At 37.1% G+C, this 27,884-nt stretch overlaps 5 protein-coding genes and 1 non-coding gene across 6 annotated transcripts; 3 read left to right on the forward strand and 3 right to left on the reverse strand.

Annotated features, from left to right (window-relative positions):
- The first annotated feature begins 180 nt into the window (after positions 1–180).
- LOC106707273 (neuroblastoma-amplified sequence) lies at positions 181–18,901 on the forward strand. Its single transcript, XM_045681572.1, has 41 exons — positions 181–357; positions 434–531; positions 756–889; positions 1,230–1,363; positions 1,697–1,791; positions 1,933–2,107; positions 2,476–2,631; positions 2,719–2,967; positions 3,442–3,546; positions 3,626–3,712; positions 3,842–4,039; positions 4,114–4,239; positions 4,437–4,560; positions 4,750–4,889; positions 4,977–5,290; positions 5,432–5,744; positions 5,863–6,018; positions 6,097–6,233; positions 6,608–6,793; positions 7,054–7,156; positions 7,249–7,448; positions 7,523–7,635; positions 7,718–7,850; positions 8,234–8,476; positions 8,927–9,041; positions 9,128–9,216; positions 9,288–9,508; positions 9,871–10,073; positions 10,154–10,341; positions 10,871–11,026; positions 11,701–11,861; positions 12,282–12,469; positions 13,130–13,263; positions 13,359–13,448; positions 13,712–13,837; positions 15,921–16,094; positions 16,794–17,038; positions 17,355–17,481; positions 17,908–18,022; positions 18,372–18,494; positions 18,602–18,901. The coding sequence occupies exons 1-41, from the start codon at positions 286–288 to the stop codon at positions 18,899–18,901; spliced, it is 6,546 nt and encodes a 2,181-aa protein (XP_045537528.1). The 5' UTR covers positions 181–285.
- Positions 10,467–10,539, reverse strand: Trnaf-gaa. The gene has a single exon. It is a non-coding gene; the product is annotated as a tRNA-Phe (tRNA).
- Positions 18,902–19,384: 483 nt separating the features above from the next.
- Positions 19,385–20,632, forward strand: LOC106710466 (28S ribosomal protein S11, mitochondrial). The gene is made up of 4 exons (XM_014502527.2): positions 19,385–19,620; positions 19,732–19,963; positions 20,342–20,407; positions 20,479–20,632. The coding sequence occupies exons 1-4, from the start codon at positions 19,451–19,453 to the stop codon at positions 20,584–20,586; spliced, it is 576 nt and encodes a 191-aa protein (XP_014358013.2). The 5' UTR covers positions 19,385–19,450; the 3' UTR covers positions 20,587–20,632.
- Positions 20,633–20,642: 10 nt separating this feature from the next.
- On the reverse strand, positions 20,643–23,077 carry LOC106710465 (proline-rich protein PRCC). Its single transcript, XM_014502526.2, has 6 exons — positions 22,836–23,077; positions 22,538–22,746; positions 22,381–22,434; positions 21,820–22,296; positions 21,408–21,623; positions 20,643–20,789 (listed from the first exon to the last, which is right to left on the reverse strand). The coding sequence occupies exons 1-6, from the start codon at positions 22,927–22,929 to the stop codon at positions 20,703–20,705; spliced, it is 1,137 nt and encodes a 378-aa protein (XP_014358012.2). The 5' UTR covers positions 22,930–23,077; the 3' UTR covers positions 20,643–20,702.
- A 288-nt stretch (positions 23,078–23,365) lies between these two features.
- On the forward strand, positions 23,366–25,207 carry LOC106710464 (coiled-coil domain-containing protein 124). The gene is made up of 5 exons (XM_014502525.2): positions 23,366–23,420; positions 23,553–23,717; positions 23,893–24,075; positions 24,470–24,576; positions 24,930–25,207. The coding sequence occupies exons 2-5, from the start codon at positions 23,559–23,561 to the stop codon at positions 25,111–25,113; spliced, it is 633 nt and encodes a 210-aa protein (XP_014358011.2). The 5' UTR covers positions 23,366–23,420; positions 23,553–23,558; the 3' UTR covers positions 25,114–25,207.
- A 54-nt stretch (positions 25,208–25,261) lies between these two features.
- Positions 25,262–27,756, reverse strand: LOC106710463 (2-(3-amino-3-carboxypropyl)histidine synthase subunit 2). The gene is made up of 6 exons (XM_014502524.2): positions 27,514–27,756; positions 27,306–27,418; positions 26,995–27,215; positions 26,342–26,548; positions 25,970–26,229; positions 25,262–25,731 (listed from the first exon to the last, which is right to left on the reverse strand). Exons 1-6 carry the CDS (start codon positions 27,655–27,657, stop codon positions 25,297–25,299), a joined length of 1,380 nt encoding a protein of 459 aa, XP_014358010.2. The 5' UTR covers positions 27,658–27,756; the 3' UTR covers positions 25,262–25,296.
- Between the last annotated feature and the right edge of the window lie 128 nt (positions 27,757–27,884).

Here is a 27,884-nt window from a genome sequence, read left to right on the forward strand (position 1 = left end):
TGCAAAATTTTAATATTTCATTATTTTTGTAGTCTTTCAAGAAACAATTTATATTTTTTGTATACTTTTGAGATTGAACAAGAAAAAAATGAAATGTTTACGAAAAACGTAACGTAAAGCGATTGCAAAACGTCAATATTTTCGCCAACAAAATAATATCTTGTCAAAAAGACAGTTAAATACCGTGCAATACTGTAGTGACTGTCGGGTTTATAATGAATTTTATTAAAATAATCAGAAAAATAACCATTAAGTTGTAATTTATCGGTGTTACATGTAGAAGAGATGGCAGAAAGTAAATCTATTTTACACGAACTCTATGTGTTTTCCGAATGGAAACCAGAACCAGAATATTTAGTAAGTTTTATCGAATAAATTGTTTTACTTTCTTTACATTGCACTTCTAATATATTCGATGTTATTGGAATTACAGCAAAAAAACGACAGTATTTTGCCGGAAAATATCTCAGCACTTTGGCGATGGTTTAAATTTTTTGGTCCTAAGAAAAGTCTTATTGATAGTGTTACAGCGTAAGTAATTTTTACTTTATTATATAAAACCCGTTTAAAGATTGGAACAACAGATATAATATTGGGTCAATATAATATTTCTAGCATTTTTTGTGACTTCTGAAAATAATTATCATTATCTAAACAATATGCCAATTTTTTTTTTCCAAGAATTTGACATCACAGATTTTTCTTATTTGTTGTAAAAATAGAATATATATTTTTTATCTATTAATTTATTACAGACATAAGGAGAAACAGCAGAAGTGGCACATTGCACTTGGAGATGAGGGTAAAGTGATAGCGGTGCTCACTGACAATATCTTAGAAATCAGAACTAAACGGTCAGAATATGCGACTATTGCAGCTAGAACTACAGGTCAATGTTATATGTAAAATATTATGCAAAAGTATAAAGGACATACTGATAGATTAATCATTAAAGTTTAATGTAATTGTCAATTACAGAGTTATGAATTATATATGTAAAAATACAAAACAAATGACTGAAGAAAAAAATGTAAATAATGTAAATCAATTTGAAAGACTCAAACATGGATAGCATAAACATGTTAAGCATGTGGATATTTTTGACATCGTTAAGGCTTGGTAAACATATATATGAAATAAAAAAAGAGAAAGATAAATTGATGCATAACTGTACCAAGCAAATATATTTTTTCTTTTACCGATTTATTATTAAATTAATGATTTTTTAGTGAGTCGTGATGGATATGCACAGTGGCGTAAGTTGGTGTGGAGTCCTGACTGCTCATTCTTGGTGCTTGCCTATGGCAATGGAATAGTCAGCTTTTTTGACCTCACCGCCTCAAATCTCTTCAACATTCCAGCTGTAAGTTATTTTATTGTAATTAAAAATTGTGAATTACACTGGTCTGCAAAAAAAATTTTTTTTTTCTCCTTGTTTTAATTCTTCATATTGTGTAAATAAAAAAAAACCAAATTTTTGAAATTTGAAAAAATAATTAATTGAAAAAAAAACCTAGATGTGATGGAAAAAATCGGCCAACGGGGATAGATTCAGAACATTTGAATCGTCATAATTATGTCAAAAAATTTTAAAGGAGGATTTCATTGCAGATCAGTGTTATAACTATCAAGTTGTGTTAAGTGTTAAATAAATTATGTTCTTATAAGATTTCTTAAATATTATGTTTATTTCTAGGATTGTGCAAGGCCAGGTGGACTGGAGTGCACAGATAACACTCATGCAGTATCTGACATTATATTTATGCCACTCAGGGTTAAGGATACTAAATGGTAAGAATTTAATTTTTTTATTAAATTGTTACTATTATATATTCTTAATTATATTAGACGCACTAGGTTTTCGGTCGCCAGATCAACCTATCGTCTCTGATTTTTTCGAAGCACTTTTCGAGTATTATATATATGTGGTAGGAACTGGGAGGTGCTTGTGGTGACTTTCGACGGTCGATTGCGTGGCTACGTGGTCTCGCAGACGGAGGGCTTCAAGTTGCGGCACAGTTTCCGTTTCCCCGCGGGTGTCGCCGCGCTGGCATACTGCCCGCCGCACGACGCTCTGTACGTCGCGGGTGTGCCCAGGAATACTAAGGTATTTCTAAATGCTACATGTATGTATTTTTTAATAATCGTCTTAATAATTTAAGCTAACCTATTTTAAATTATACATTGATACATGTTAATGAAATCGGAGTGTTTGTATGTAATATGAAAAAAATTATTTCTCGAACTTGATGTATTTACCAATTCTTACATTTTTAATTCCGTGCTGACGAAGTCGCGACCAACCATTAATCTGTAACATTTGCCTATGCGTTTTAGCTGACATTTATATAATAAAAATGACAGTTTCGGTAGGTGTTTAAGCGATTTCAGGTGGCCTTTCGGTCGCTTATTACCTTGTACTATAAAAAACACTTTTTTTGTATTTGTCAGTAAATAAAGTATGTATTGTGTTAGGATTCGTCGTCGCCGCTAAGTGCAGGTATAACGGCGTGGCGCATCCTGAACGAGGAGCCATTCTACAAGTTGTCAGTTGTGTCCGACCAGCTTGAAACGCAACTCAACAATGAAAGGTTCAACCTCTACATACCTTTCATCACCTCTAAGAATATGGTAAGATATTAATTAAAATATTAGTTGCTATCATTTAAATATTTCGTTCATTCATAAAAATATAATAATCTGTTACCTTTTGATCAGAACTTCATAGTGCGCATGGAGGTATCTGGGGATAGCAGTAAGGTGGTTTGCGTTCACTGCAATGGTGAGGTGTCGGTGTGGCGACTGCCGCTGCTGCGCTTGCTGCACCGCTGGCCGCTGGCCCGCCAGCCCTCACACCACCTGCGCAGCCCCCTGCACCCCCCGCACCCCCCGCACACACTCGCACGCAATAAGCACAGCGACCCCGCGCTCTACTACCCCGCAGATGTCAACTGGTGGACCAATGAGGTCAGTGGCACACCTAAATAAATAGTTTACATAGATCTTAGGAAAGAATTTTTGTTCCTGAATTGTTCCCTCCAGGTATTAGCTTTAAACTATTATGATTAATTATAGCTATTTTTATTTCTTTATTTTTTTGCTATTGTAACACTTGCCATATAAAATTTATATTTCATGTATTTTGATCCAATATATTATACTTATGCTGGATATCCGGCTCGAAGGACCCATTTTTCGCATGTACATTAAAATACACACATAATTATATTTAATATTAATAGCTATACAACAATAACATAACTCACGCCCATAACCCAGAGAGGTAGGCAGGGACCGCCGCCCTTCATTTGGTGCGATCCTGACACACTGCTCTCGCTTCTACATTAATTAATCTACGCATAAATGTGTGTTTCGAGTGCTCTTAATACCCTCCTTCTTGGTTAAAAAACTCATTGCGATATATAAACTTTTATTGTTTAGGAGATAATATTGTCGCGGTTCAGCGGCGCGGTGAGCGTCTGCGGTATACAGGACATGGAGAACATCCTCGGCAACCAGCCCGAGTTCTTCCAGGGCACGCCGCAGGTTTATATCACAATAACTGTTAAGTTATAAGCTGATATGAATTTAATATTTACAGTAATAAAAAATATTTTATTTTCAGGTGACACGCGCCCACGAAGGCGCATTCATGGTGCTGGAGTGCGAGTCCAATGTGTTGCCTGCCAAGAAGTCCACCAGCGATGAAACTGTAAGATATTTACATCGTAATATACTGTATTTACTTTCTTGTATTTTATAATTTACTAAATAAATTCTAACTAAAAAAAAAACAAAGTCAAAGTAAATTAATTTTGTAAATTTAAATTAATTTCTCTAGATGGAGGTTGTCAAAGTGGAAGAGGATGTGGACGACTCAATGCTGGAGCTGACTAAGGAGTTGTTCAAGACGGTGCTATTCGCCATCACCGACATGGAGACCTTCCAACCCAAACCCAAGAAGATCACAGTTGTGTCCCGAGTGTACAGGCTACTGGGAGTCAAGAGTACCACACCAACTGAACTGTTTTCCAGAAAGGTGAATGACAGCTTTTCATCTTTCATTCATTAATGAATGATTGAATGAAAAATAAATAAATGCGATTGTATTAGATCGAGAGTGGAAATTATTCGGATGCGCTGTCTCTGGCGGAGCAGTTCGGACTGGACAGCGACCTCGTGTACCAGCAGCAGTGGAGGAAGAACCCCGTCTCTACTGACGCCATCAACAACTATCTGGTAACATAAACTACAACACAAACACTTACATTGTGCTATTAACTATTTGAGGTCCCCCCCCCCCTAACAAAATCACCAGAAGCTTTCCATAGACCAATTTTAAAGTGAATTTAATATTCAATTATTGTTTAATCTTGAAAGTGAAGATGTTCAAGTAGATGATTGCAATATTGTACCGTGCAGTTTATATGTTGCAGAGCAAAGTGTCAAAGAAGATCTGGGCGGTGCACCAGTGTGTGGACCGGCTGCCGGAGACGTTGCCCGCCGCCCACGACCTGTTGCACTTCGGGCTGCAGCTCACCAACGAGAGGATACTCGATGGTAACATATATAGTTCTTTACATCTTCATACAAATTGTCTAAACTATATTAGAATAGTCAGAAAAGAGAGAGAAATAGGGGGAGGGAAAGTTAACGATTAAAACAATATTACGCATAAAAATGATTTAACTACCGGATTCTTTTTTTTTCTTTCTTTGTTATTTTTTTCTGTGAACTCTATGCTTCCAGAAATCAATAAAGAGCGTGGTGAAGATAAGTTAAAGGACCCGGAGGACATTACGCTGGAGGACCTGAACGCGTACACGAGTGAAATGCTGCGTTGCCGACACGTCATGCTCTTCTACAAGGAGAGGCTGCGTCTGTACGAGGTAACATACAACAGAAAGAAGTAAAGTTGTTATACAATGATTCTAATCAAATACACAATGAATTAAAATAATATGTTATGATTACAGTCAATATTAAAATGTGAGAAGTCAACTTACAACAAAGAGGAGTACGACTGCCTTCGCAGCAACAGTATAGTGCACAGCGCGGTCGAGATAGCTAAAGAAGGCCGCATCGAAGCCCTGACCTGCCTCTGGCCGCACATCCGCACCGTACAAATGCAGCTGACGGTGCTCGACAACCTGCCCGAGACCATCAACCCTCTCGACTTCCAGCACATCTTACCCACCACGCACCCCCTACAGTTGTTCGAACATAGACCCCCAGTCAAAGTTGAACCACTCGAGATTGAGAAGGATTGGTGCAGGAAACAGATCTTCAGGTGAATAAATTATAAGACATTAACATCTAGGTAATTATATATCCAACCGGAACCGTCTAAGAACATTAGACGTTAATTTGTTCAACGTTTTCAACGTTGCAAATATATTTCGTAACGTGAACTCTTTTAATTAATATACAGATCAATCTGGAGCTCCAACTGGTCGGAGGACACAACTCCTGAGACGGAGTCAGCAAGCGAGGAGTTCGTTGACTACGGGGTGTGGTACGAACGTCGAGCACGCGATATAGAAGCACGCAGCGGACTCGCCTCGCACGCACTAGCACTAGTCACACTCGCGGCCATCGGCGGTGGAGTCAAGGGCCTCGACAATATACTCTTCCATCTCCTGACCCTCAGCACTCTGCTCTACGACATCAATGTGGAAGGGGTCACGCTCAGTGACCTTGAGAAGATGTCCCCGCTTGAGACTTGCAAGATGCTCATGAAAATGGTGAGTAATTAGCTTTTATTGCCAGTGCAATTCATTATAATCACGACCTCCTCCCCCCTCCTCGTGGCGAATATGGCCGAAATATCTATCTTTAGAAATATGTTGTTTATGTTGTCAGTCGACGCCGGAGAACTTCGTGGCGGATGTGAAGCAATTCGTGGTGCCGTTTTTGAAGCGGTACGAGAACCTGACGCAGCGCGCCGGCACCTGCCTCGGCGGCATCATCGACTTCTTGGAGAGCGTCAGCATTGACGACCTCTCATATATACTGCTCGTAACTATTCATAACTTCACAATACAGTGCTGTAATAATATTATTGTGGCTGGTGTTCACTGATGTATTGCTTATCAGGTGCTGCAGTCCCCTAAAGAGTTCGAGCTGGATGTACGCACTCACATCGAGCTGGCGGAACGCTGTCTGTTCGCGCACAACGGCACCGACCAACTCGACATGGCCGTAGACCTCCTCAATAACATCCTCAAGGAGACGTGAGTTGTACTAATACTGTTAAAAAACTTTAGTTTCACTAAAAATAGGATATCTTAGTAGATCTTCAGGGTCTTCTAATTTACCAACATAAATCTGTCCCTCAAACAAACTACCCTAACATTTAAATTGTTTAAACTTTCGTGAGACATAATAATTAATTAATTAAGAATGGCTTAACTCACGTGTGATCGTCCGGTGACGGCACCGACTAGTTTTGGACCCATCGGGGGTCTATCTTCAGGGCGAGTGTTTATTTTGAGTATTTCGCGGTCGCGTCGTGTCTCAGACTTAATCTTTTTTATAGTCAATTATGTATTGTTTATATTTCGAAATGGGAGGTAGTTACTCGTAGTTTAATAGTGTGTTGTGTCAGTGACGGCACGATCAGCAGCAGCGAGCTGGTGCGGCGCGTGTCGGCTCTGGAGCGGCTGGTGGGCGGGGCGACGCGCGCAGCTTGGCGCGGCGTGCGCGTGCCACTGCGTGATCTGCGCGACATGCTCGGAGATGCGCGCGCAGCGCAAAGACTGCTGGCGAGACTAGCGCGCACTCTGCCGCAAGGGTAAACAAACATACGAACAAAACATACATTGTATATATATAAAAGAAAGTCGTGTTAGTTACACCATTTATAACTCAAGAACGGCTGAATCGATTTGACTGAAAATTGGTGGGCAGGTAGCTTAGAACCAGGAAACGGACATAGGATCATTTTTACCCCGTTTTCTTTTTTTTTTATTCCGCGCGGACGGAGTCGCGGGTAAAAGCTAGTTATATATATCGAATGCAACTAACCTAATGTTAAATTACACATTTTTTTAGAGAAGAGAAACCAACGCCGCAAGACTGGGAATCTCTCCTCAAAGATATTCTGGAACTTCAAGCAACGTTGTTTGACTGTGTTACCAAGGAGCAGTGCTATGAGGTAATTTCTCATTTTTTTGTCTGAACAGTTTTACAGCTTTATAATGCTCGAAAGTCTTGCTATTTAAACAAAAAGTTTATTAATTTTTATAGATATACTCTTCCGCGCTGCTGGCGTCAGGTGAGGCGGCAAGTGTTCGTCTCGCGGCGTCTGCCCTGACGTGTGCGCGTGCGCAGCCCCGCCCTCCGCCCGCACTGCCCTACGCGCGCTCCGTACAGCTCGTGCTAGACTCATCCAAAGAGTACTTCAACTCAGCATCCTCTCTCACTGATCCAGCTTTGGAGCTAGCGAAGTAAAGCTTTAATGAATACTTTACTAGTTTTGTTTAGAAATATTACATTAAAAAATGTAATTTATTGTACATAGATGCTGCCTATCATTGATAGAAGACGAAAATGAAGATATAAAGAAAGAGATAGATCTCATCAGTGCACTCAGTCTATTGAGCAGTTTTGGACTAACGATCCTTCCTATACAAGGTACTCCCCATTTTTTATTTTTGTATTATTCTCATGAAATCTAATCTTTTTAAATTTAACTTTTTTTTAATTTAATTTTCAGTTCGTCTCTGTGAAGACAGAATGTTGTTGATAAAGGAATGTCTGACTCTAAACCGTAACGCCTTCCTCGCCAGTCACAAGTTGCTCGATTTAGCTAAACTGCTCAGAATTGCCGGAGATGATGAGATTGCACGGTAAGTATTTATTATCTCTTACTCGTAAACTTTGAGTTACTCAGTTAATTGCCTTTAAAAATAACCAAAAACCAGATCATAATTAGGTCACTATACTTACATATGGAGGGCTTGGAAACTATCCTAAGTTAGGGGTAACTAGGCCATAGTCAACCACGCTGGCCCAGTACGGATTGTTTGACTTGACACATAAATTTCAGGTTGCATTATGATGTTTTCCTTCATTGTAAGAAATCACAATTGTATATGGCGGGATTCGAACTCAGGACCTGCAAATTACAAGTCAAGTGCTTTACCGATGAGCCATCGACGCTCAAAAGCTAGATAGAAACGCTTAAATATAATCATAGATCAGTTATTAACTTGGTTAATGTGTATTCCAGCGAGGGTCTGGTGCTGCAGCTGGTGGGTGAGCAGGCGCTAGGTGCTGGTGGTGCAGGTGGTGCGGCGTGTGCGGCTGCGGCACGACGGTTGGCCGCACTGCGGTACGCGCCAGCCGCACCATTGCTGGCCGATGCCGCAAAGCGCGTGCACGCACACGCAGACCTAGACGAGCGTCGCGCTCTGCTAGCAGCCGCCGCAGCACACGCAGCACCCTCGGACCTCGAGACAGTACTTTGTGACCGGTCTGTTGTTACTACAAATGACACAAATCAATAAGCAATCCTTTAGATCAGTGATTGTCAAACTTATTTTCTTTCACCGCCCCCTTTGAAAATCAATTATATTTCAGAGCCCCCTAAAACTTAAAAACCACAATTTCATTACTTTAATTAATTTCAATGCCCCCCATTTTTTGGGCCCCTTATCGCCCCCTCCTAGGTGTCAAACGCCCCCAAGGGTGCGTTATCGCCCACTTTGGGAAACACTGCCCACTTTGTATGAAAGGGAATACATCTTGTTTTTTAACGGCTTGAGATATTTAGATCAGTTAATTTTTGTATTAAATAGATTAGAAATGGTAATTAAAATAACTGCCGATAAACAATAGTGGTTCGAGATCGAATATTGATTTGGGTTAAAAATGGTATAGTGAATGTATGCGGAAAATTATAAATATTTTTATTATGTTACAGTTTGAATCTGGAAATAGAAAACCTGCAGCAGACCGGCGTCGGCCTGGCGGACCAGATGAAGCTGGCTACTCGTCGCCAATCCGCAGATGAAGAGTTTGCCGACGCTGTCACCACTGTAATGATTTTTTTTCTAATTTTGTCTGATTTTCATATCATTCTGAATTTCGTCTTTTTTAACTGATTTTTTTGTTTTATTTCCAGCCAATCATCGAAAAGAAAGATCTCGTGCCTCAAAAAGTCCCAATATTTAATTACCTTATTGAAACATTCCGTGATAAATTAAACTTAAGGTAAGTCTTATTTAGTTATTACTTAAATCAATAACAGGTCGAGATTTTGCTTACATCATAACAATTTGCAGTGACAACAAAGAGTCATCTGAAGAGGTAATAGAGCGTAGCGTACATTGTCCGGAGTTCTACCGCTGCTTGTACCCGGAGCACGGCGTCTGCAGCACACAGTACGGCTACGAGCGGTTCTCCTTACCCACGCCCCCCGCCAGCCTCGGCCGCACTCTGCTCGCCTGGTACTACACGCACTCAGCACTGCACGACAACGCCAATCTACAGCTTGAGGCTGACGGTAAGTCCTTCACACTTTATGTACGCCTGGTACTTAGTCATAAACGATCGCATGGTTTTATTCCCAATTTTATCTTAAATGCGAATTAATGGATGGATGGATGGGTGGATGTTTGTTTGAAGGTATCTTCGGAACGGCTCAATGGATCTTGATGAAATTTGGCACAGATGTAAAAAAAAGGTTTTTAATTGCGCGCGGACGGAGTCGCGGGCGACAGCTAGTTTAGTTTTAAAAAGTTTGAAACAATGTTTCTTTTCTAAACAAACTTACTACGTTTCAACGAAACAAGTTTAAATAGTTTTAAACTAACAGATTTTCATCAAACATAAAATCTAATAGTACAAATGCGATTTTGATTCTAGTGCTGGAGAAATGTGGCGAGGAGATGTTATACAAGGACACTCCGCTGAGCGTGGCGTGCCTGGTGCGCGCGGCAGGTGGTGCGGGGCGACTGGCGCGCGCGCATCACACACCAGCCGCCGCCAGTGCCGCGCTCTATGCCACGCTGCTGCAATGCAACTCATCGGAACTCAAGGACAATGTCTATCTTGCTCAACCTAAACAGGTAAAGTTAAAAAAAATCAGTTACTAGACGGATTTTTCAAGTTTTGTTTGTTAAAAAAATGTTCTATTTTTGTTGCCTAGATGGCTCGCAGCACATTAAAGGAGAGGAATGCCACGGAGGAGCAGCTGGCCACCATCAGGTCATGCCTGGAGCAGCTAGCCGGTGTGCTGGATGTGCAGCGTATGCGCGACTTCGGAGTTAACGTTAACGGACTGCTGTTTGGCGCGGATCCCGACTATAGGCGGGAAATTATTTACAGGCTCGCTAGGTATGCAGAAATACTCCTAAAAAAAATGTATTTTAAAAAATACATGCGTTATCAAATTGTGCATTAATTATAAAGTTTATACTTTTTTTTCTTTGAAAAATTATGAAAAGTCACAAAAAGTCGACTGCCGAAACCAGGGATCGAACCAGGGACCTTTAGATCTTCAGTCTAACGCTCTCCCAACTGAGCTATTTCGGCGATACTTATTATGTTCAAATTGTTTATCGGTTAGTTAATATAACAACACCGGTAATCCTAAAGGGTAGACAGATTTAAGTTTTTTATGCGGCATAATTCAATTTTTTTTAATTCTTACGATTGGTTTTGTTCATCGGGCACAAGTGTGTGCTTAAATTACATCGCATATCTTTAATAGGTAGTTTTTAAATCTTAAGTTAATTAAAAAAAAAAACTTAAATTGGCATAATATTATATTACTTCAGAGTTACATATACCTAATTAATTACCTAATTGTTTTATTATGTTCTCTGAGTGATAATGAGAACCTTAATTATATATGTTGTACCAGGAGTACAGAGGAGGCGCAGGTGCGGCTGGCGTGTGCGCTGGCACGCCGACACGCACTCGACGAGTTGGACGTATGGCTGACACACGCTGCGCATGCGCGCGCCGACACACGCCTCATCAACCTCATGCCTGACAACCAGCCTGATGCACACACACGGTATGTCAAAAATAATACTGCAAATTATCATCTATCTATATATGTAAAAGAAAGTCGTGTTAGTTACACTATTTATAACTCAAGATAGGTCGAACTGATTTGACTGAAAATTGGTGGGCAGGTAGCTTAGAACCAGGAAACGGACATAGGATAATTTTTACCCCGTTTTCTATTTTTTTATTCCGCGCGGACGGAGTCGCGGGTAAAAGCTAGTTTTATATACTTCTAATCTTGCCAAATGTCATTAACATTTTGACAGACTTGAATTGAAAGAAATTCCGCGTTTCCTATGATGTCGGAGGTCTAAATTTAGTTCTCTTTCCCTTCCCACTCGTTTCAAATAAGGAAAGTATGGGAAGGGGAAGTGGATTTGTCGGAATAGGCGTTACATAGGAATGTGGAATATTCTCGTTCTGTCTTCCTCCGTCGGTTAGAGGTAAACAACGCATCTGTAATTGCGGATGTTTATGGGCGGTCACTTCGCTATTTCGGCGAATTCGGGTGACCACTCCCTCGTTTGCCATCTTATGATATAAAAACTTCAAAACGATGAAAAAATTGTACAAAAAAAAATTAAATAAAAAAAAAGTCTTATTCAAAATAACTTTAGTAATAACACTTATATCTTAGCTCAGATTTAGGTTAATATAACTAAATAATATACATGATATTAGTATAAAAGAAGCGCTATGGGAGGTGTGTGAGGGCTCAGAGCACAGCGAGCTGCTGGCTATACTGGGTCTGCTGCAGCGTGTGGACGACCGCCCTCACATACACGGTCTCACCGCACAGGAGCACATCAAACTGATCAAGAAAGCCAAGGCCGCCTCATCAGGTAACCTCAACTTACTTCATACTAAAGTACCTGCATGGAGTCTTCTCATTAAAGTTAACACGTGTGCCATTGCTTTTACCAAATGTATAATGAACTGATGTTTTAAGTTTTTTTTTAGCTTTAATTATTTATTAGCTTTCGCCCTCGACTCCGTACGCGCGGAATTAAAAAAATATATACTAAGCAGCCTATGTGTTCTTCCAAATTATGTTTCTACTTTTGTGCCAAATTTCATCAAGATCCGTTGAGCTTTTCCGGAGATACCTTCAAACATCCATCCATCTAAACATTCGTTTTTATAATATTAGTAAGAAGTGAGATTTGGGTAATTCCATTTACAGCACCATAATGGCATAAAAAAATTCTGAAACAAAATTCAAGTATGAATACTTTATATTAAGATAACAAGATACTTTCCAGAGCTGGACTACAAGTTACTGCTGAGGCAGCCGTCTGCGCAGGAGTTGACAGATCACCTGCTGGGCATCTTGCGGCCGGAGAACGTGGGCATGGTGGGCAAGTTCTTGCGCACATTGCCGCCCGCCATCAAACTGCCTCTCTCCGTCAACTCACTCTATACCACCTGGCTCACTAAACACTTCTTTAGTGTGAGTGTATATTTTGAAAGTTTTTATTTTTTTATTTACAGTATAAATTCGCCAAAATAGCGAAGTGAAGTGATCGCTGCCCATTAACATCCTTATTTTCAGATGACTTGCCTACCTTTAATGGTCGGATGAGGTGTCCTCTCCATTATATCCGAGTCCTCTTTTCTTCCTTTCCTTACTAGAAAGAGGTGGAAAAGGGAAGGACAGAAAATCAGGCCAATATTAGAAATATTTTATTCAGAAATAAACTGCTTAGGCAATTAGTGAGAAAAATATAGTACAACTAGCTGTCGCCCGCGACTCCATTCGCGCGCAGTTAAAAATAATGAAAAATAGATGTTGGCCGATTCTCAGACCTACTGAATATGCTCACAAAGTTTCATGAGAATCTGTCAAGCCGTTTCGGAGGAGTACGGGAACGAAAACTGTGACACGAGAATTTTATATTTTAGATTTAACGTATTTCCGTATTCAACAGTCAGTGGCATTTATCAACTCCGTTTCCAGTTAATGTCGAGCCGTTTGCTCTCTCTCTCTCTTTAACTCTCTCTCGCCCTTAAACTCTCTTTCTCCATCTAACACCACGCTCAGTACGGTCTTATAATGTGTGACGTCATATCCATCGTAAAAACTCCTACGCAAGAGTTTGAGTATGTGCAGGTAGGTGCTAACGCGAGCAGCAAGAAGTGGATGCAGCAGTACCGGCAATGTTCCAGCTACTTCAACAAGCTGGCCAAAGACGACCTGCTGAGATTCCTCAACGACACCTGCTTCAGCTCAGACGCCGTTAAACGGTAACTAGAAGGCCAGAAATAACACAACAGGATCTTTACCGTATCGTGTATTCTTAGCCTTAAATAGATAATTTAAAGATTGTTTTTTTAAACAGTGTACCTGCAGGAACTAGAAATTTAATGCTAATGCAAGCTGTGGACTACTGCCAACAGGAGCAGGAAAACGACTACAAGTTTAGTAAGAAGTGAGTAAGAAGTTCCGTTTATATTTTAACTAGCTGTCGCCCGCGAATCCTTTCGTGAATTTAAAAAAAGGAATAGCCTATGTGTTTTATCAGACTATTATTAGATACTAGATATAGATAGACTACTATTAGAGTTTTATATCTGTGCCAAATTACAGCAAGATCCATTGAGCCGTTCTGGAGATACTTTCAAACATCCATCCATCCATGTAAACTTTCGCATTTATAATATTAGTAAGATTTAAGAGTGTTTATATATGCAGCGAGCAGTCATGGTGCCAGGTGGGGGAGGAGGTGACGAGATGGGCGCGCTTCCTGGACAACTACCACTCTGCAGCTGTACAGGCGCTGCGCCAAGCCAGCGATATACCTGAAGACCATGGCTGGACGTCAGTAAAACCTATAACATATATCTATGGAATTCAACAAAATATCTATTAAAAATGTAAAAATATTAAGAATAATAGGTAGAAGTCTAAAAAATAATAGCCTATAACCAACTAGGAGGGTTTCCCCATCGATAGGTTATAGTAACTTGTCAATACGTTCACTAGATTTTACGTTATTAAAGCACAAATTTTTAATATGAAAATAAAAACTAGCTATCGCCTGCGACTCCGTCCGCGCCGAATTAACAAATAATAATTATAATTAGCCTATGTGTTCTTCCAGACTATGTTCTACATCTGTGCCAAATTTCATCAAGATCTGTTGAGTCATTCTGTAGATAACTTCAAACATCCATACAAACATTCGCATTTATATTAGTATGATATAGAGGTATGAGCGTCAATGGCTCAGGGGTTAAGCACTTGACTTGCAATCTGCAGGCCCGGAGTTCGTATCCCGTCATGTACCAATGTGTTTTTCGATTTACATAGGTACATTTATCCGACGTTCTCACGATGAAGGAAAACATCGTGATGCTGCACATATCTGTGAAGAAATTCAATTATATGTGTGAAGTCAACCAACACTTGGCTGTGGTTGACTATGGCCTAGACACCCCTAACTTGGGGTAGGTTACGAACTCCTCATTGGGAACGTATAATGAGCTGATGATGTATAGAGTTGGAACGAAGTTCCTTATCGCGCGTTGTGAAAGGGGGCTAGACGGAAAAATTCTTACGAAAAGTTGTCACGACACTTTTTTGCTATAGTAATGCCCGAATACTGAAACGTTACTTAAATATCTCGTTTCGTAAGCATTGCTTACAATTTAACAGACGTCAAAATTTAAGTGGAATACACAAACGCAAATCAAGACATGTAAGCGCGTGATTCCGTAAGTAGGCGTATTATTTTTACGTCATGGCAACATCCTTTGTTTTCGGTCAAAGAGTGTATAAAAAATGCTTGTTCTCGATTACGTTTTCTTAAAATTCACTTTACGTATCCGTTTCACGCAGCATGGCTTGGACAACCTATAGTTGTAAGACGCGTTTATTCCCAAATAGTAAAGAAAATTAAAATATAAATACTAAATACTCAAAAATCAAAGAAGGTTGTTAAAAAATATCCTTTCTGTTTAAAGTATTTTTAATTAAAAAAAATTAAAAAATTTGACCATACTTTTGTAGAATGGAAAGCATCTGGCGTTTTGTTTTGACAAGTTTAAATTAATAAAATTTTAATAAATCATAATATCATCAAGACACTTTTTAAGCAGTTTAAGCGGGCGCAGACAGATGTCGCTATAAACCTATTTGCGATTTCGATATATTCTCGTTCAGTCGGCATTTTTATATTAATACTAACTGTCGCCCGTCTAATACTAACTCCGTCCGCGCGCAGTTAAAAAAAAAACTTAATAGGGGTATGAATAATAAATTTTGGCCGATTCTCAGACCTACTCAATATGCTCACAAAATTTCATGAGAATCGGTCAAGCCGTTTCGGAGGAGTACGGGAACGAACATTGTGACATGAGAATTTTATTTCTCCGAAAGCGATGATAATGATGAAGCAGACATGTTAACACCTTAGATTTTCAATTTTAAGATAGCTCGCGACCACTCTTAAATTGTTGGCGTACTTAAGTCGACATGACAGTTCTTTTGACAGCAAAATGTCGTTGAGTGACGATCCAGTATAAGAAATGTGATATTGAGTGGCCTCTAAGCATGGTACGACTTGAGTGGCATCAAAGTTGAGATGCGTCTTTAACTGACTTACGAAAATTGCATATTGGAGTTTAAGCGTGGTCTTATAATTTAAGACGCTCTTACATATTTAAGTGACGTTTCAGTATTCGGGCATAAGTATGTTAACGACGAATGAGCGCTACTTCACCATGACAACGACGTGACAATATATAACGAAAATTCATAGAAATAAAATGTACTTCTTGTGAAGACTTAAGTTTTTTATTCATAGAATAAACATTGGTTCCTTCACTAATTAATTGAAAGGAACTTCGTTCCATCCGGGTGTCCCTTGACACCTCTCAAGTTTTTTTTTTATATGGTACAGTGAGCTGGAGATGAGTCACGGGGAGATGGAGAGTGCGGCGTGCGCGCTGAGCTCGCTGGTGGCGGGCGGAGTGCGCTCAGCCTCACTCCTCTCACTGCTGCACTGTCTGCATCTCGACCTCACACCGCATCAAGTCTGCAACCACATGATCTCACACCATACTGACGACCTACAGTTTGTATATATATATATACACATTTAACACTAATTGTTCATTAACTTAAAACTTGTAAACTCAGTAAAATTATTCCTAACAGACGGTTCGATATTTTACACGACTATCTTTTCTACTAATATACCAATATCTACCAATCTAACTATCTACCAATCTAACTATCTACCAATCTAACTATCTAACTATCTACCAATCTAACTATTTAACTATCTACCAATCTTACTATCTACCAATCTAACTATCTAACTATCTACCAATCTAACTATCTACCAATCTAACTATCTACCAATCTAACTATCTAACTATCTACCAATCGAACTATCTACCAATCTAACTATCTAACTATCTACCAATCTAACTAATTAACTATCTAACTATCTACCAATCTAACTATCTACCAATCTAACTATCTAACTATCTACCAATCGAACTATCTACCAATCTAACTATCTACCAATCTAACTATCTACCAATCGAACTATTTACCAATCTAACTATCTAACTATCTACCAATCGAACTATTTACCAATCTAACTATCTACCAATCGAACTATTTACCAATCTAACTATCTACCAATCGAACTATTTACCAATCATGGTCAAAAAAACGTAAGAGAATCGAAGGTGTGAGGGGGGATTATGTAGTCATGTTTCTCTTTCTGAAATTAGTTATAAAAAAGACTTATTCCATGTTTCAGATCAATTGAGGTGTTAGTGAACCGAGTGTGCCAGTACCATAAGGAGGGGGTGAAGTTCCCTGAGGAAGTGGTGAGTGAGCTGGTGCGACGTGCGGAGGCGCTGCAGCTGCCGCCCCACAGACAGCTGGGCCTGCTGGCGCTGGGCCGGCGCACGCGCACACCGCATCTTGCGCACCTCGCTCACTCCACCGCTGCGCTGCTGCGCAATGAGTGGCCAGATCAAGAATACGCACAACAACTTACAGGTATCCATCCATCCATCCATTCAGTCTCGTAACGCCCACTGCTGGGCCATAGGCCTCCCCCAAAGATCGCCACGATGATCTGTTGCAGGAGTGTCCTGGATGCAGGTTGTACAGGACTGATCACAGGTATACAAGAAATTAAATATTGTAGCGAATCGGAATCGATGCCCAGAATACAGTTTTATGTGGGAAGAGGGCATTGCACAGAGCACAGCTGATCTCGAGCCGACAGAAATATTGAAACGAACTATACCAGTTTTCGTATAACGTACCGTTTCCTTCCGATTGATTCAATAGTTCAGTTCTTTTCAAATAGATGATCAGTTGCTGTCGGAGGAAGGTCGTCGTGATGTGTTCAGCAAGTTCATGTCGCTGTCTGATTCGTGGCAGAAGAAGAAGGCACTCGTCGATGTCCTCAACTGCTGGCCTCCAACCAAAGAACAGTCAGTAGACATCACTGAACATATACATTGAAAATATACTACTAATGCAGTTTTACACTTTGTTCGATTGCAAATTTGTAATCAAATTACGTCTCCAAATTTAAATTTTATATCTCTCTGACAGTAAAAGTATATTTTCACTAGCTGTCGCCCGCGACTCCGTCCGCGCGCAGTTTAAAAAAACTAAATGGGGGGGGGGTTATGAAAAATAGATGTTGTCTGATTCTCAGACCTACTGAATATGCTCACAAAATTTCATGAGAATTGGTCAAGCCGTTTCGGAGGAGTACGGGAACGAACATTGTGACATGAGAATTTTATATATTAGATTGTGCTTTGTTTGTAATGTTAAGGAAATGCGAACTTACTTGCTATATTAAGATTATGAATAGAATTGGTGATATACGTATTGTTCGTGTGCCACAGAGACGGCAGGAGCTTGCACTGCGAGTACGTGAACGCGCTACTGAACTCCACGGACCAGGTTGAAGCGCTCGTACTCATCAAATTGCTGCTGCGAGAGCCTATACTGGACGACGAGGTCTCTTAGTAACTTTACTATAAAACTGTTTACATGACATCTTGGTGTTTGGCGCATTTTACTCGAATCCGATTTAAAAAATATCATAATAATAATAAAAAAACTAACACATATTTTTTATTATTTCATACTAACTTTTACCGGCGACTCCGTCTGCTCGGAATAAAAAAAATGCACACAAGATAAAAAAAAGTTCCTATGTCCGTCTCCTAGTTCTAAGCTATCCCCCTATCAATTTTCAGCTAAATCGGTTCGACCGATCTTGAGTTATAAATAGTGTAACTAACACGACTTTCTTTTATATATATATAGATGTAGGGATATAGTAAGTTAAATTTGTATTGTGTAGGAGGTGCAGTGGTTGTGCGAGAGTGCACCAGAAAATGGCGCGCTATGCGGCATTTGGCTCGCGCTGCTCAATCGTTGTGAACACACACCGCGCCTCGTGTTGTTGCTACTGGACCGGCACAAGGTAAGACAATCTTCTGCACACAGGTTAATTAATCTTGAATATTATCAGGAAAAATACAAGCATAATACTTGGAATAGTTATTGAAAGTTAAAATTTGTGTTTTACAGGAATGGGTGAAAAAACAAGAAATAGAAGATGATCTCATGGAGGAATTACTCGACAATGATATGTTCATTCCACTCGTACCCACTGTTCTGTACACCCACATCATCAACTATATAATCAACAAGGACGCAACCAAAGATGAACTTAACACATACACAGTTAGCTGGGCGATAGATCAACTGAAGAAAGCCAACTACATCGCTGAAGCTGGGCAACTGCAGCTATTACACATCGGAGTGCCCGCGCCTCTTAGAGGTTTCACACAATCTGTGCTATATTTTAAGAATATTCTTAATCAGTAAATTATAAATATTATTCCAATTATACAATTACAGTGTAATAAGTTATTAAATTATACATCAATACGAAAAATTTAGTTTTATTTTAATTTACCGCCCTTAAAAAGTTTGAATATCAAGAAGCGAGAAATTAGAGAAAATTATACAAATTATCGTTATCCATAAAACGATATATGGTGTCAAAATTTTATCCCCTACTGCGTCGTTAGCAGTTTGGCGTTAACCCTATGAAACGGTTAATTTGGTGTTAACTGGCCAAAAACATTGTTTACTTTGTCAACTAGTTAATCATATTACAAACATTCAATGAACTCAAAGACTGGCGGAAAAAAAAACGATCAGTGACTCCTACGTGAATTTGCGTTGAATCCAACTAGTTACGTGAAAACGGTCAACGGTTGAAAGGTGATTAACGGTTGAGACAAGGCCCATCCCTGTGATACATCCAACAGCTGTCATCTGTCAATAAACTTACTGTCAGTTAATTGTCATGCCACTAATGTAAAATATAGTAGGTTATATTGAATAATTTTCATTATAAATCAATAAACAATGTTAAGCGCTATAAGAAATACTATCAGAGTAACAACTAATTCAGTAGTACGTTCTATTTACACAACCACTCCGCAAGCGACAGAAAAGTTTGACCATAAAAGGATACCCGCAGATGATGAGGGTGTCCAAGGGGAGAAAATTATTGACTTAGACTCAGTCTTAAAGTTGTAAGTAAAGTAAAAGATTAACATACCAATGTTACAGCTACATAACTCAAATACTACTTGTTAAGATTTAATGTAGTTTTATCATAGTAATCATTTTATTCAAATTTTAAGGAAACAAAATTTATTTCCCACTTTGGAATCGGACAACTATTTATTTGATGGTGTTCCATACAAAGATCTTCCGATATGCAATATCCGAGTCACTCACAACAACACAATTTTCACTGTAACGGACTCTGCTGGATCTGTAAAACTCACCAGATCATGTGGTATGGAAGGTTTTAAGAACACAAAGAAAGGTACAAACATAGCCGCACAAACTACTGCCATCAGTATTGCTACGGTAAGTTATCTTTTCTGTATTTACCATTCCTAATCAAAAATTTTTTTTTTAAATTTTGTTTTCAAATCTATATATATAAAAGAAAGTCGTGTTAGAACTCAAGAACGGCTGAATCGATTTGACTGAAAATTGGTAGCTTAGAACCAGGAAACGGACATAGGATAATTTTTACCCCGTTTTCTATTTTTTATTCCTCACGGACGGAATTTTATTCCGCATCGCGGGAAAAAGCTAGTAAAACAATAAATTGAAAGAAAATATGTAGCTTTGATAGATATTTCAATATGTGATAAATCCATCAAATGTAAATTTATGTTGTAGAACTTAAGTCTTAATTTAAACAAAAAACTTGCATTACTTAATAAAAACTATTTTCAGAAAGCCATAGATAAAGGATACAAAACTGTTAGAGTGCGAGTCAGAGGTTTAGGACCTGGTAGATTGGTAAGAAAAAATTAAATATTGGTAATTAAAATAAAAGAAATGTTACTAAACAAAAATATTTTTTTTTTCAGTCTGCAGTAAAAGGTCTACAAATGGGTGGCTTAGATATAGTGTCAGTAACTGACAATACACATGTGTCTTGGAACCCTCCACGACCAAGGAAAGCTAAGAGATTGTAGTTATTTGTAAACTTATGTAGGTTTAAATTAATAGAAACAAATATTAATATGTTGATGTTTTATTTTTTAACTTATTATTTACACATCTAAATCTATACTGAGATTATAAAAAAAACTTAAAATCCATATTTAGATTGAGTCTGCCGTTTAGACATTCTGTTATTTGCCCATTTATTTTGGAGCTCCACCTCATTTGCCTTAGCCTGAAAAAAATAATAATAAAGTAAAACTTGCTGAATGTAACATAAAATGGATACAATACTTATATTAGCAGTTAACTAACAAAAGTTATTAATTATCTGCTTATGAATTACTTTTGATGTGAAATATCTATAGGCTCACTTGTAAACCGAATTGTTGGCGTGGCGACGCTATATATCGACGCTGGAAAGCGTAAACGCTGTAACCCTGAAAGTATGAACTTTACAGGAGAGCCAAAAAATGATAACTCCTGAGCTGATACGCCTACAAGCATGCGGTATTTAGCAATGTGGTGTAGTTTGTGCTAACCTATAATAAAATCATTATCGTTTGATAATGGTTGAAATTATAAACGTGTGAAAAACATATTCGCGATTTCAAGGGTTACAGCGTTTATGCTTTCCAGCATATATATATATATATATATATATATATATATTATTTTAATAATATTTAATATTTTATGCATATTACTTGTACACACACGATGTTTCACATCAGCCAGGCGTCTCATGACGGCTCACATTTTTTTTTTCTACACAAATGCTATTTTATCTGATACATAGACTTAAATATATCAAGTGTGGGAATTATAAATAAATCTTCTAATAAAAACTTACCTGATGAGCCAAGTATGTGATCTGGTGTTTCCTTTTTTGCATGTTTGTAGGTTCATTGCCTTTCTTTTTGCTTGCGGAAACTCTTTTGCTGGTGTCATCCATAAGACCTTTGAGCAGCAACTGCCTCGCCTCTACAAGTACCTCTTGTTGATTGAAGTCAACTATTTGAATTTCTTCTCTCTTACGCTTCCCTCTAGCACCAACAAGTTTCAATATCTAAAATAAATAATGAATATAGAAAAAAACATTTCAATCAACTTAACTGACGAGGGAAAGAACATGTTTATGGTAATCCATAGACAATGATAGTAACCAGTTTTTTTTTTTATATTTGATTCAGTGATAATATGAAAAGATTTTACTGCATTATGTATAGCTGAACTAATCAAAAGAGTATAAAAATTTTACTTACAGCTTCTTCATCAAGAATCAAATTACTATCATCAGATTGTGTGCTGGATGCAGTATCTAAGCTTACTACAGACTCTGTTTCCATCTGATTGTATGAAGATAGACCTGGTTCTACTTCAACATTGTCCACATCTTTTTTGAAATAGGACTCTATACTTCTCGGTTCTTTTGTAATCTTGCTTTCAGACAAATTCTCTGTGTCTTCACTTTGTAAGGGTATATCTTCAATATGAATAGGTTTGTTTATAGAAAAGAAATCATTTTGTACTTCATCATTGTCACTTTCATCAGAGTCTTTTGATATTGTATTAGTATCTGACTTAGCTTTTTTTATTTGAGTTGGCAAAGGTTCCTTTTTCTTAATGCTACTACTGCCTGTGTTCTGTCTCAAGACATTTGGTATTAGAGATTTTGTTGATTTAATTGATATACTTCCATTTTTAGGCTGTGGTAAGATACTTAGTAATCCAGACTTTTTCTATGAAATAAAATAATATTTTTTAATATAAGTTAATTAGTGTTTCTTTACAAATAAATTAAAGAAAATTGTATATCAACTTACACCATTTACTGCTCTGGGTTTTGCAATAGGTACTGTGTCAGTTACATCTTTAAACTGTAAGAGAAAAAAACATAAAATTTTCATAAACTGTCCTTGAAATTTATAAATTTATCTCTATAGAGATAAAGGTGCTTCACTAATTAATTATTTTACTTACATCACTCAGTGATGGTACAGTTATTTTAGATTTGGGTTTAACTGCAATGCTTGCGGTCTCTTTTTTGTGTAGAAACTCATCTTCCTCTTCAATAATACCAGATACTTTCTTTGTTGGTTGTGGCAGAGCATTAAACAAACTATTATCATTGTCAATTTCAAGTTCTTTTTCATTTATGCTCTGTGAGGTAGACGGTTTGGTAACTTGATCTAAAATAGAATTAAATAATTATTCACTTAATCTAATGACAAAGTTTATGAAATGAAGGAAACAAAACCATAATGTGACAGATTTATACCTTCCACTGATTTTGTCAATAGGACTGGCGGACATTCTTGGTCGTCGTCTTCATAATCACTCGAATCACTATTGTCGTAAGCAACTAAAGCCATGATGGATTTTATCAGTTTGATTAGCGGTAAGTGTCAATCATGCGATTCCTAATTACACATTACCTTAATAAGCACAATTATTGATAGAATTTTTTAAACAATAAACTATTTATTTAAAAAAACAATAGTAATGACAGGACAAGAAAGAAATCGTAATATTATGTCAAAAAAAAAATCACCAAACCAATGAGCTGTCAGGCCGTCAACGTCACTGTCTCACTATAGTTTCGTTTTATGTTAGGTACTAAAGTAAAATTAAAAAGTTATAGTTTTTGTGTAAAAATTGGGGGTTTTAACGAAAAATCTTCTATACGTAAATATGCATTTTGTAATAAATATTCAAAAAAACATTGTTTTTAGACGTTAAATAAGTTTTTAATCTGTCGAGTTTCTTTCACATGCTCTTTGGAGTTGTGGGTTGTGGAAAAATTTTAAATTGTCAAATATCACAAAAATAAAGAAAATCTGTTTAATTTTATACGAAAAAGATTGTAAGTTTGCTAGGAAAGATTTCTTTTATTTCTGCTTCATAAAAAGCTTTATAATTCTCCATAATTATTGATTGAGTGATACTTATATACTATAAAGCTATTGCGATTTTTAATACTTGTATATCTTCTTAGATTAACATGCCGAAAAAGTTTGTGGGTGAAAACAGTAAAGCGGTAGCCGCACGGGAGCGGAAGGAGCTTGCAAAGCAAGAAAAAGATCAAAAACTTAAGAAAATGATAGAAGAATCCGCTTGGCAAGATGACGATGATAAGTTGAAAAAGAAGATGCAAAAGAAGGTGCAATTATTATTATGTTAAGGATTTACCCTCAAGTTAATTACATTTAAGTAATTTGATATATAATGTTTATTAGTCTTAAACATACTCATGGATTATGTTGTTATATTGTGTTGCTATGTGCGAAGGAGTAATTTCTGCTGAAAAAAATGACAAAGAATATTTATTGTTTTAGGAAGAAATGGAGAAAAAGCGATTGGAGCAATTAAAGAAAAAAGCTGAAGCTAAAGCACTGTTGGAACAGGAGATGGAATCAATTAAAGGCAGTGTAAAAGCAGCTCCACAACCAAAGATAACTCGAGCACAAATTGAACAAATAAAAGAAAGGTCTATGAAAGCAGAGCCTGAAAAACCTGTGGTAAGTTATTAACAGAATATCATCATCATCAGTCTGAATAAATCCACTGCTGGACGTAATTTCCCGATTATGCATTATTTTCATGATCATGTCCATCAACTTCCAGATGAAGGAGCTTTTCAAATGTAGTTATGTTATTGCATATAGCACTTTAGTGGCAGTATAAGTATTACAAGGGTGTTTATTAACTTGGCTTTCCATAGGAATATACCAAGCATAATTAAAAGTGTGAACTGTGAGGTAGATATAATTTTTGCATTAGTTTTTTTTTTTTTTTTATAAGAGAAGGGGGCAAACGAGCAGCGGTAACACCAAGGTGTTCATCGACGCCCATGGACATCTGCAATACTAGAGGATGCAGTTATTATAAATTGTGGTCATTTGTTTATTACAGCCATCAAGAGTTGTAGTTGAAGAACCTCCACTAGAAGAGAATCTAAACAGGTTGCAGCTGGAGGGTGAAGTGGCGCAATCAGTAGATGAAGCTATCTCCATATTAAGGTAAAAATTATCAACTTTAAAACAAAACTGTGGATACCAACATTGCTGAGGTTAGCCCTCAATATATTATAAATGCTTGTGAGGAGCATGGAGTCCCATATCTATAGATAACTATTTCATCTATTGGGAGGTATATAATATATGCAAATAAGGGTTTAAGCATATGTAATAAAGCATTTCCCATTGGGTTGAATGAATCTATAGAATCCAAAAAAAATCACATTAGACCAATAGGCCTACTGATCAAATACCCCATAAAGTAAGCTTGTGTTGTTCAGTGTGTATATGTACAATTCTGTGTGCTTTTAAAACTTTTTCTTTATTTAGTAACATAAATTATAATTTTTTTACAGTGACAAATTGGATACTGATAAACATCCCGAGAAACGCTTAAAAGCAGCATTCACAGCATTTGAAGAAGTTAATCTGCCTAGATTAAAGGCAGAAAATCCTTCTTTGAGACTGTCCCAACTTAAACAGATGCTCAGGAAAGAATGGACAAAGTCTCCACAAAATCCAATCAATCAAAAGATCTAAACTTGTATAATTTGTATTATCTGATAGCCTGAGGCTGAATTTTGTTGCATGTTTAAAATCAAAGCTTTTTTATTTTCAAAAATTAAGACGACAAAACAAGATGTCAACATGTCATGTTTAGATTTATTGTATGAAGATTAAAAAGAATTTCCGAGTTTGTAAATAAAAATATATGATTCTAATTTACTCTGGTTCATTATTGTATTGTAGTGGTATCCCTTTGCGACCTTCTTCTGCTTTCTTAACCTCGGTTTCTCCTAATTTTTGTTCCAATCCTTTCCATGATCTTTCTTGAAGATTCTGTCCAATAGTCTCTAAAGCCATACTTTGTTTTTCAGCTAACTCCAATGAACTTTCAATTGAACTATGAACTTTTGTCTCTCTTATTTTGTTAGTTATAAGACTAACATCTGTAGTTTCCTTAGCTTCATTTATATCACAATAGTGTTTATTGCCCGGAAGTAATTCATCATAGTCCGTCACATGATTTGTGAAATAAGGTTGCCGATTCGAATTTAAAGCCACTTCGAGTTCAAACGGATATACAATTGGTTTATAGAAATCCCTGTTGTTGTACAGATCATTTTCTGGACATGCAACCATGACATAAATATCAATCTGAAAATAAAATGAGGAAGCAGATATTAATCTACATCTCTGTAATCTGATTATGATATACTAGCTTTTACCCGCGACTCCGTCTGCGCGGAATAAAAAAAAATAGAAAACGGGGTAAAAATTATCCCATGTCTGTTTCCTGGTTCAAATCAATTCAGCCGTTCTTGAGTTATAAATAGTATTACTAACATGACTTTCTTTTATATATGTAGATGTGTTGAACATAGTTTTAACTAACCTCTGGAAAGTTAGCAAGTTTAGCAACATTAGGTTTTCCTACAGATATAATATAACTTTTCTTTCCGTTAACTTTGCATAAATCTTTCAGTCTGTTTATAATATCTTTTGTCTGATCTCCGGCTAGTTTGCATATTAGTATACCAATCACATTGGCGTCTTTACACTTCTCAATTAGGAAACGTCTTCGTTTAAACCAAGCAGTCTCTGTCTTGCTGACAATTTCTAATGTTTCTGGATTTAGTGAAAACCATTGTTTTGCTGAGAAAAATTACAACCTTTTTAACGTTTTCATAAAATATACCAATATATGCAGCTACTAGACATTTAATCAATTTGTTTAAGTATAGAATATCATCCTCAATATATTTACCTTCAATAGATATAGTATATATAAATAAAGTCTGTCCGTTCAGGCCGATGTAAATGCAAGTGCAGTTCTTAAGTACATCAGAATTGTATACTTCACCATTTAAATCTCTTACCAAACGACCTAGAAATCTATTTCTATTTTCTTCCAATGCAATATATGCTATGTAACTATTAGGATATTGCTGATACCATGCCTTTTCTATTTCATCTGTAAAAGGTTTTATATTAAAAAAAGTGTTGTCAATTTATTTGTTAAAGTTGTTAAAGCTACTATTTTATTGCTACTACTAATTATACTATTAATTAAGTTGAGTATACATACCTCAAAGCTATATATTAACAGACATAAGACAAGGTGCTAAATGCTGTGATGGAAATATGTGCAACTAAGTAAGGTATAAATGATTGTGAGTGATGTGGCAATGTAACTAAGTAAGACTTGAAGAGTGGAGATCCAGCAATCTTTATAAATTTACTAGCTGTGGCCAGCATACTTTATAAATACAACTTATAAGTAGTCTATGTGTTCTTCCAGATTTTATTCTACAACCATGCCAAAATTCATCATTGAGCCGATGTTTTGGAGATTCCTTCAAACAAACATCCATCCATCTATCTAAACATTCGCATTTATATTTGTAAGATTATCAGTACCTTTGCAGTGTTCAAATTCAGCATCATAAAACAGGCAAAGTTTATCAATTTCATCCGATCCAAAATTATCCTGCAAAGTTTTGATAGAAGCTTCCAAATTCAATTTTTTCTTAGGTAAGACTGTGAACACTGGTATGTTTGATTTTGTAAAACAACTACGACCATAGTGAATCACTGCATCACCCTGTACATGCATAGCCGCCACTGCATCTACACAACAGCTGCAATATTAAATAATACTATGACACATATATCTGAAAATTGAGACATACTAGTTAACAAATACTTTGTTTTCATATAAACTTTTGTACCTAGCATATGAAGTGTCTCCTAAGATATACAGGTCAACATCACATTTATTCTTTATCTCTTCAAATATAACAGCACTCACATTTAAAAGTTCGTCGGGAAACTGTAAACACACCTGCAAAATATTTTAAACAAAGTGACGGACTATTAAACATAGGTGTTTCAAAGCGAAACAATTTCAAACAGCTAGTATAATTATATATCTATTACCTTCGAATAATTATTATCAGATATCCATTTACACGTTTTAAGTACATCGAGATGAGAAATTAAGTCTTCAAATTCTCTGTTTGAAGGCACTACTTCAAGTTCGCGTTCAATGCATATTTTTCCATCAATAGTGAAATTTGCCATAATTACAAGAGCTATAACTTACATCTAATGTATTTATCTAAGCAAAAGTCTTATAAAAGTAAAATTTTAACATGAAATCATAAACTTTGTGATTTACGGAATGACATATTTCTTTTTTGACATTAGAGTTTGACAGCAGATTAAAATAAAGACATTAAAATCTTGCGGCCAAAGTATCACTATCATTTGGGATGTTATTTTTAGGTTTAACATTTTTTAAGTATACT

Source organism: Papilio machaon, chromosome 2 (genome assembly GCF_912999745.1).
Source record: "Papilio machaon chromosome 2, ilPapMach1.1, whole genome shotgun sequence".
Taxonomy (NCBI): Eukaryota; Metazoa; Arthropoda; class Insecta; order Lepidoptera; family Papilionidae; genus Papilio; species Papilio machaon.

Excerpts from the sequence above, each read along its gene's own strand:
- LOC106707273 (XM_045681572.1), top strand. The coding sequence starts at position 286 with ATGGCAGAAAGTAAATCTATTTTACACGAACTCTATGTGTTTTCCGAA. Across the intron at positions 4,240-4,436 it reads ACGCCATCAACAACTATCTG|AGCAAAGTGTCAAAGAAGAT; the intron begins GTAACATAAACT and ends TATATGTTGCAG. Across the intron at positions 4,890-4,976 it reads AGAGGCTGCGTCTGTACGAG|TCAATATTAAAATGTGAGAA; the intron begins GTAACATACAAC and ends TTATGATTACAG.
- LOC106710466 (XM_014502527.2), top strand. The coding sequence starts at position 19,451 with ATGTTAAGCGCTATAAGAAATACTATCAGAGTAACAACTAATTCAGTA. Across the intron at positions 19,621-19,731 it reads TTAGACTCAGTCTTAAAGTT|GAAACAAAATTTATTTCCCA; the intron begins GTAAGTAAAGTA and ends TCAAATTTTAAG. Across the intron at positions 20,408-20,478 it reads GTTTAGGACCTGGTAGATTG|TCTGCAGTAAAAGGTCTACA; the intron begins GTAAGAAAAAAT and ends TTTTTTTTTCAG.
- LOC106710465 (XM_014502526.2), bottom strand. The coding sequence starts at position 22,929 with ATGGCTTTAGTTGCTTACGACAATAGTGATTCGAGTGATTATGAAGAC. Across the intron at positions 22,747-22,835 it reads ATTGACAAAATCAGTGGAAG|ATCAAGTTACCAAACCGTCT; the intron begins GTATAAATCTGT and ends ATTCTATTTTAG. Across the intron at positions 22,435-22,537 it reads CTGTACCATCACTGAGTGAT|TTTAAAGATGTAACTGACAC; the intron begins GTAAGTAAAATA and ends TTTCTCTTACAG.
- LOC106710464 (XM_014502525.2), top strand. The coding sequence starts at position 23,559 with ATGCCGAAAAAGTTTGTGGGTGAAAACAGTAAAGCGGTAGCCGCACGG. Across the intron at positions 23,718-23,892 it reads AAAAGAAGATGCAAAAGAAG|GAAGAAATGGAGAAAAAGCG; the intron begins GTGCAATTATTA and ends TTATTGTTTTAG. Across the intron at positions 24,076-24,469 it reads CAGAGCCTGAAAAACCTGTG|CCATCAAGAGTTGTAGTTGA; the intron begins GTAAGTTATTAA and ends TGTTTATTACAG.
- LOC106710463 (XM_014502524.2), bottom strand. The coding sequence starts at position 27,657 with ATGGCAAATTTCACTATTGATGGAAAAATATGCATTGAACGCGAACTT. Across the intron at positions 26,230-26,341 it reads ATATACTATATCTATTGAAG|CAAAACAATGGTTTTCACTA; the intron begins GTAAATATATTG and ends AATTTTTCTCAG. Across the intron at positions 25,732-25,969 it reads AACTTGCTAACTTTCCAGAG|ATTGATATTTATGTCATGGT; the intron begins GTTAGTTAAAAC and ends TTTTATTTTCAG.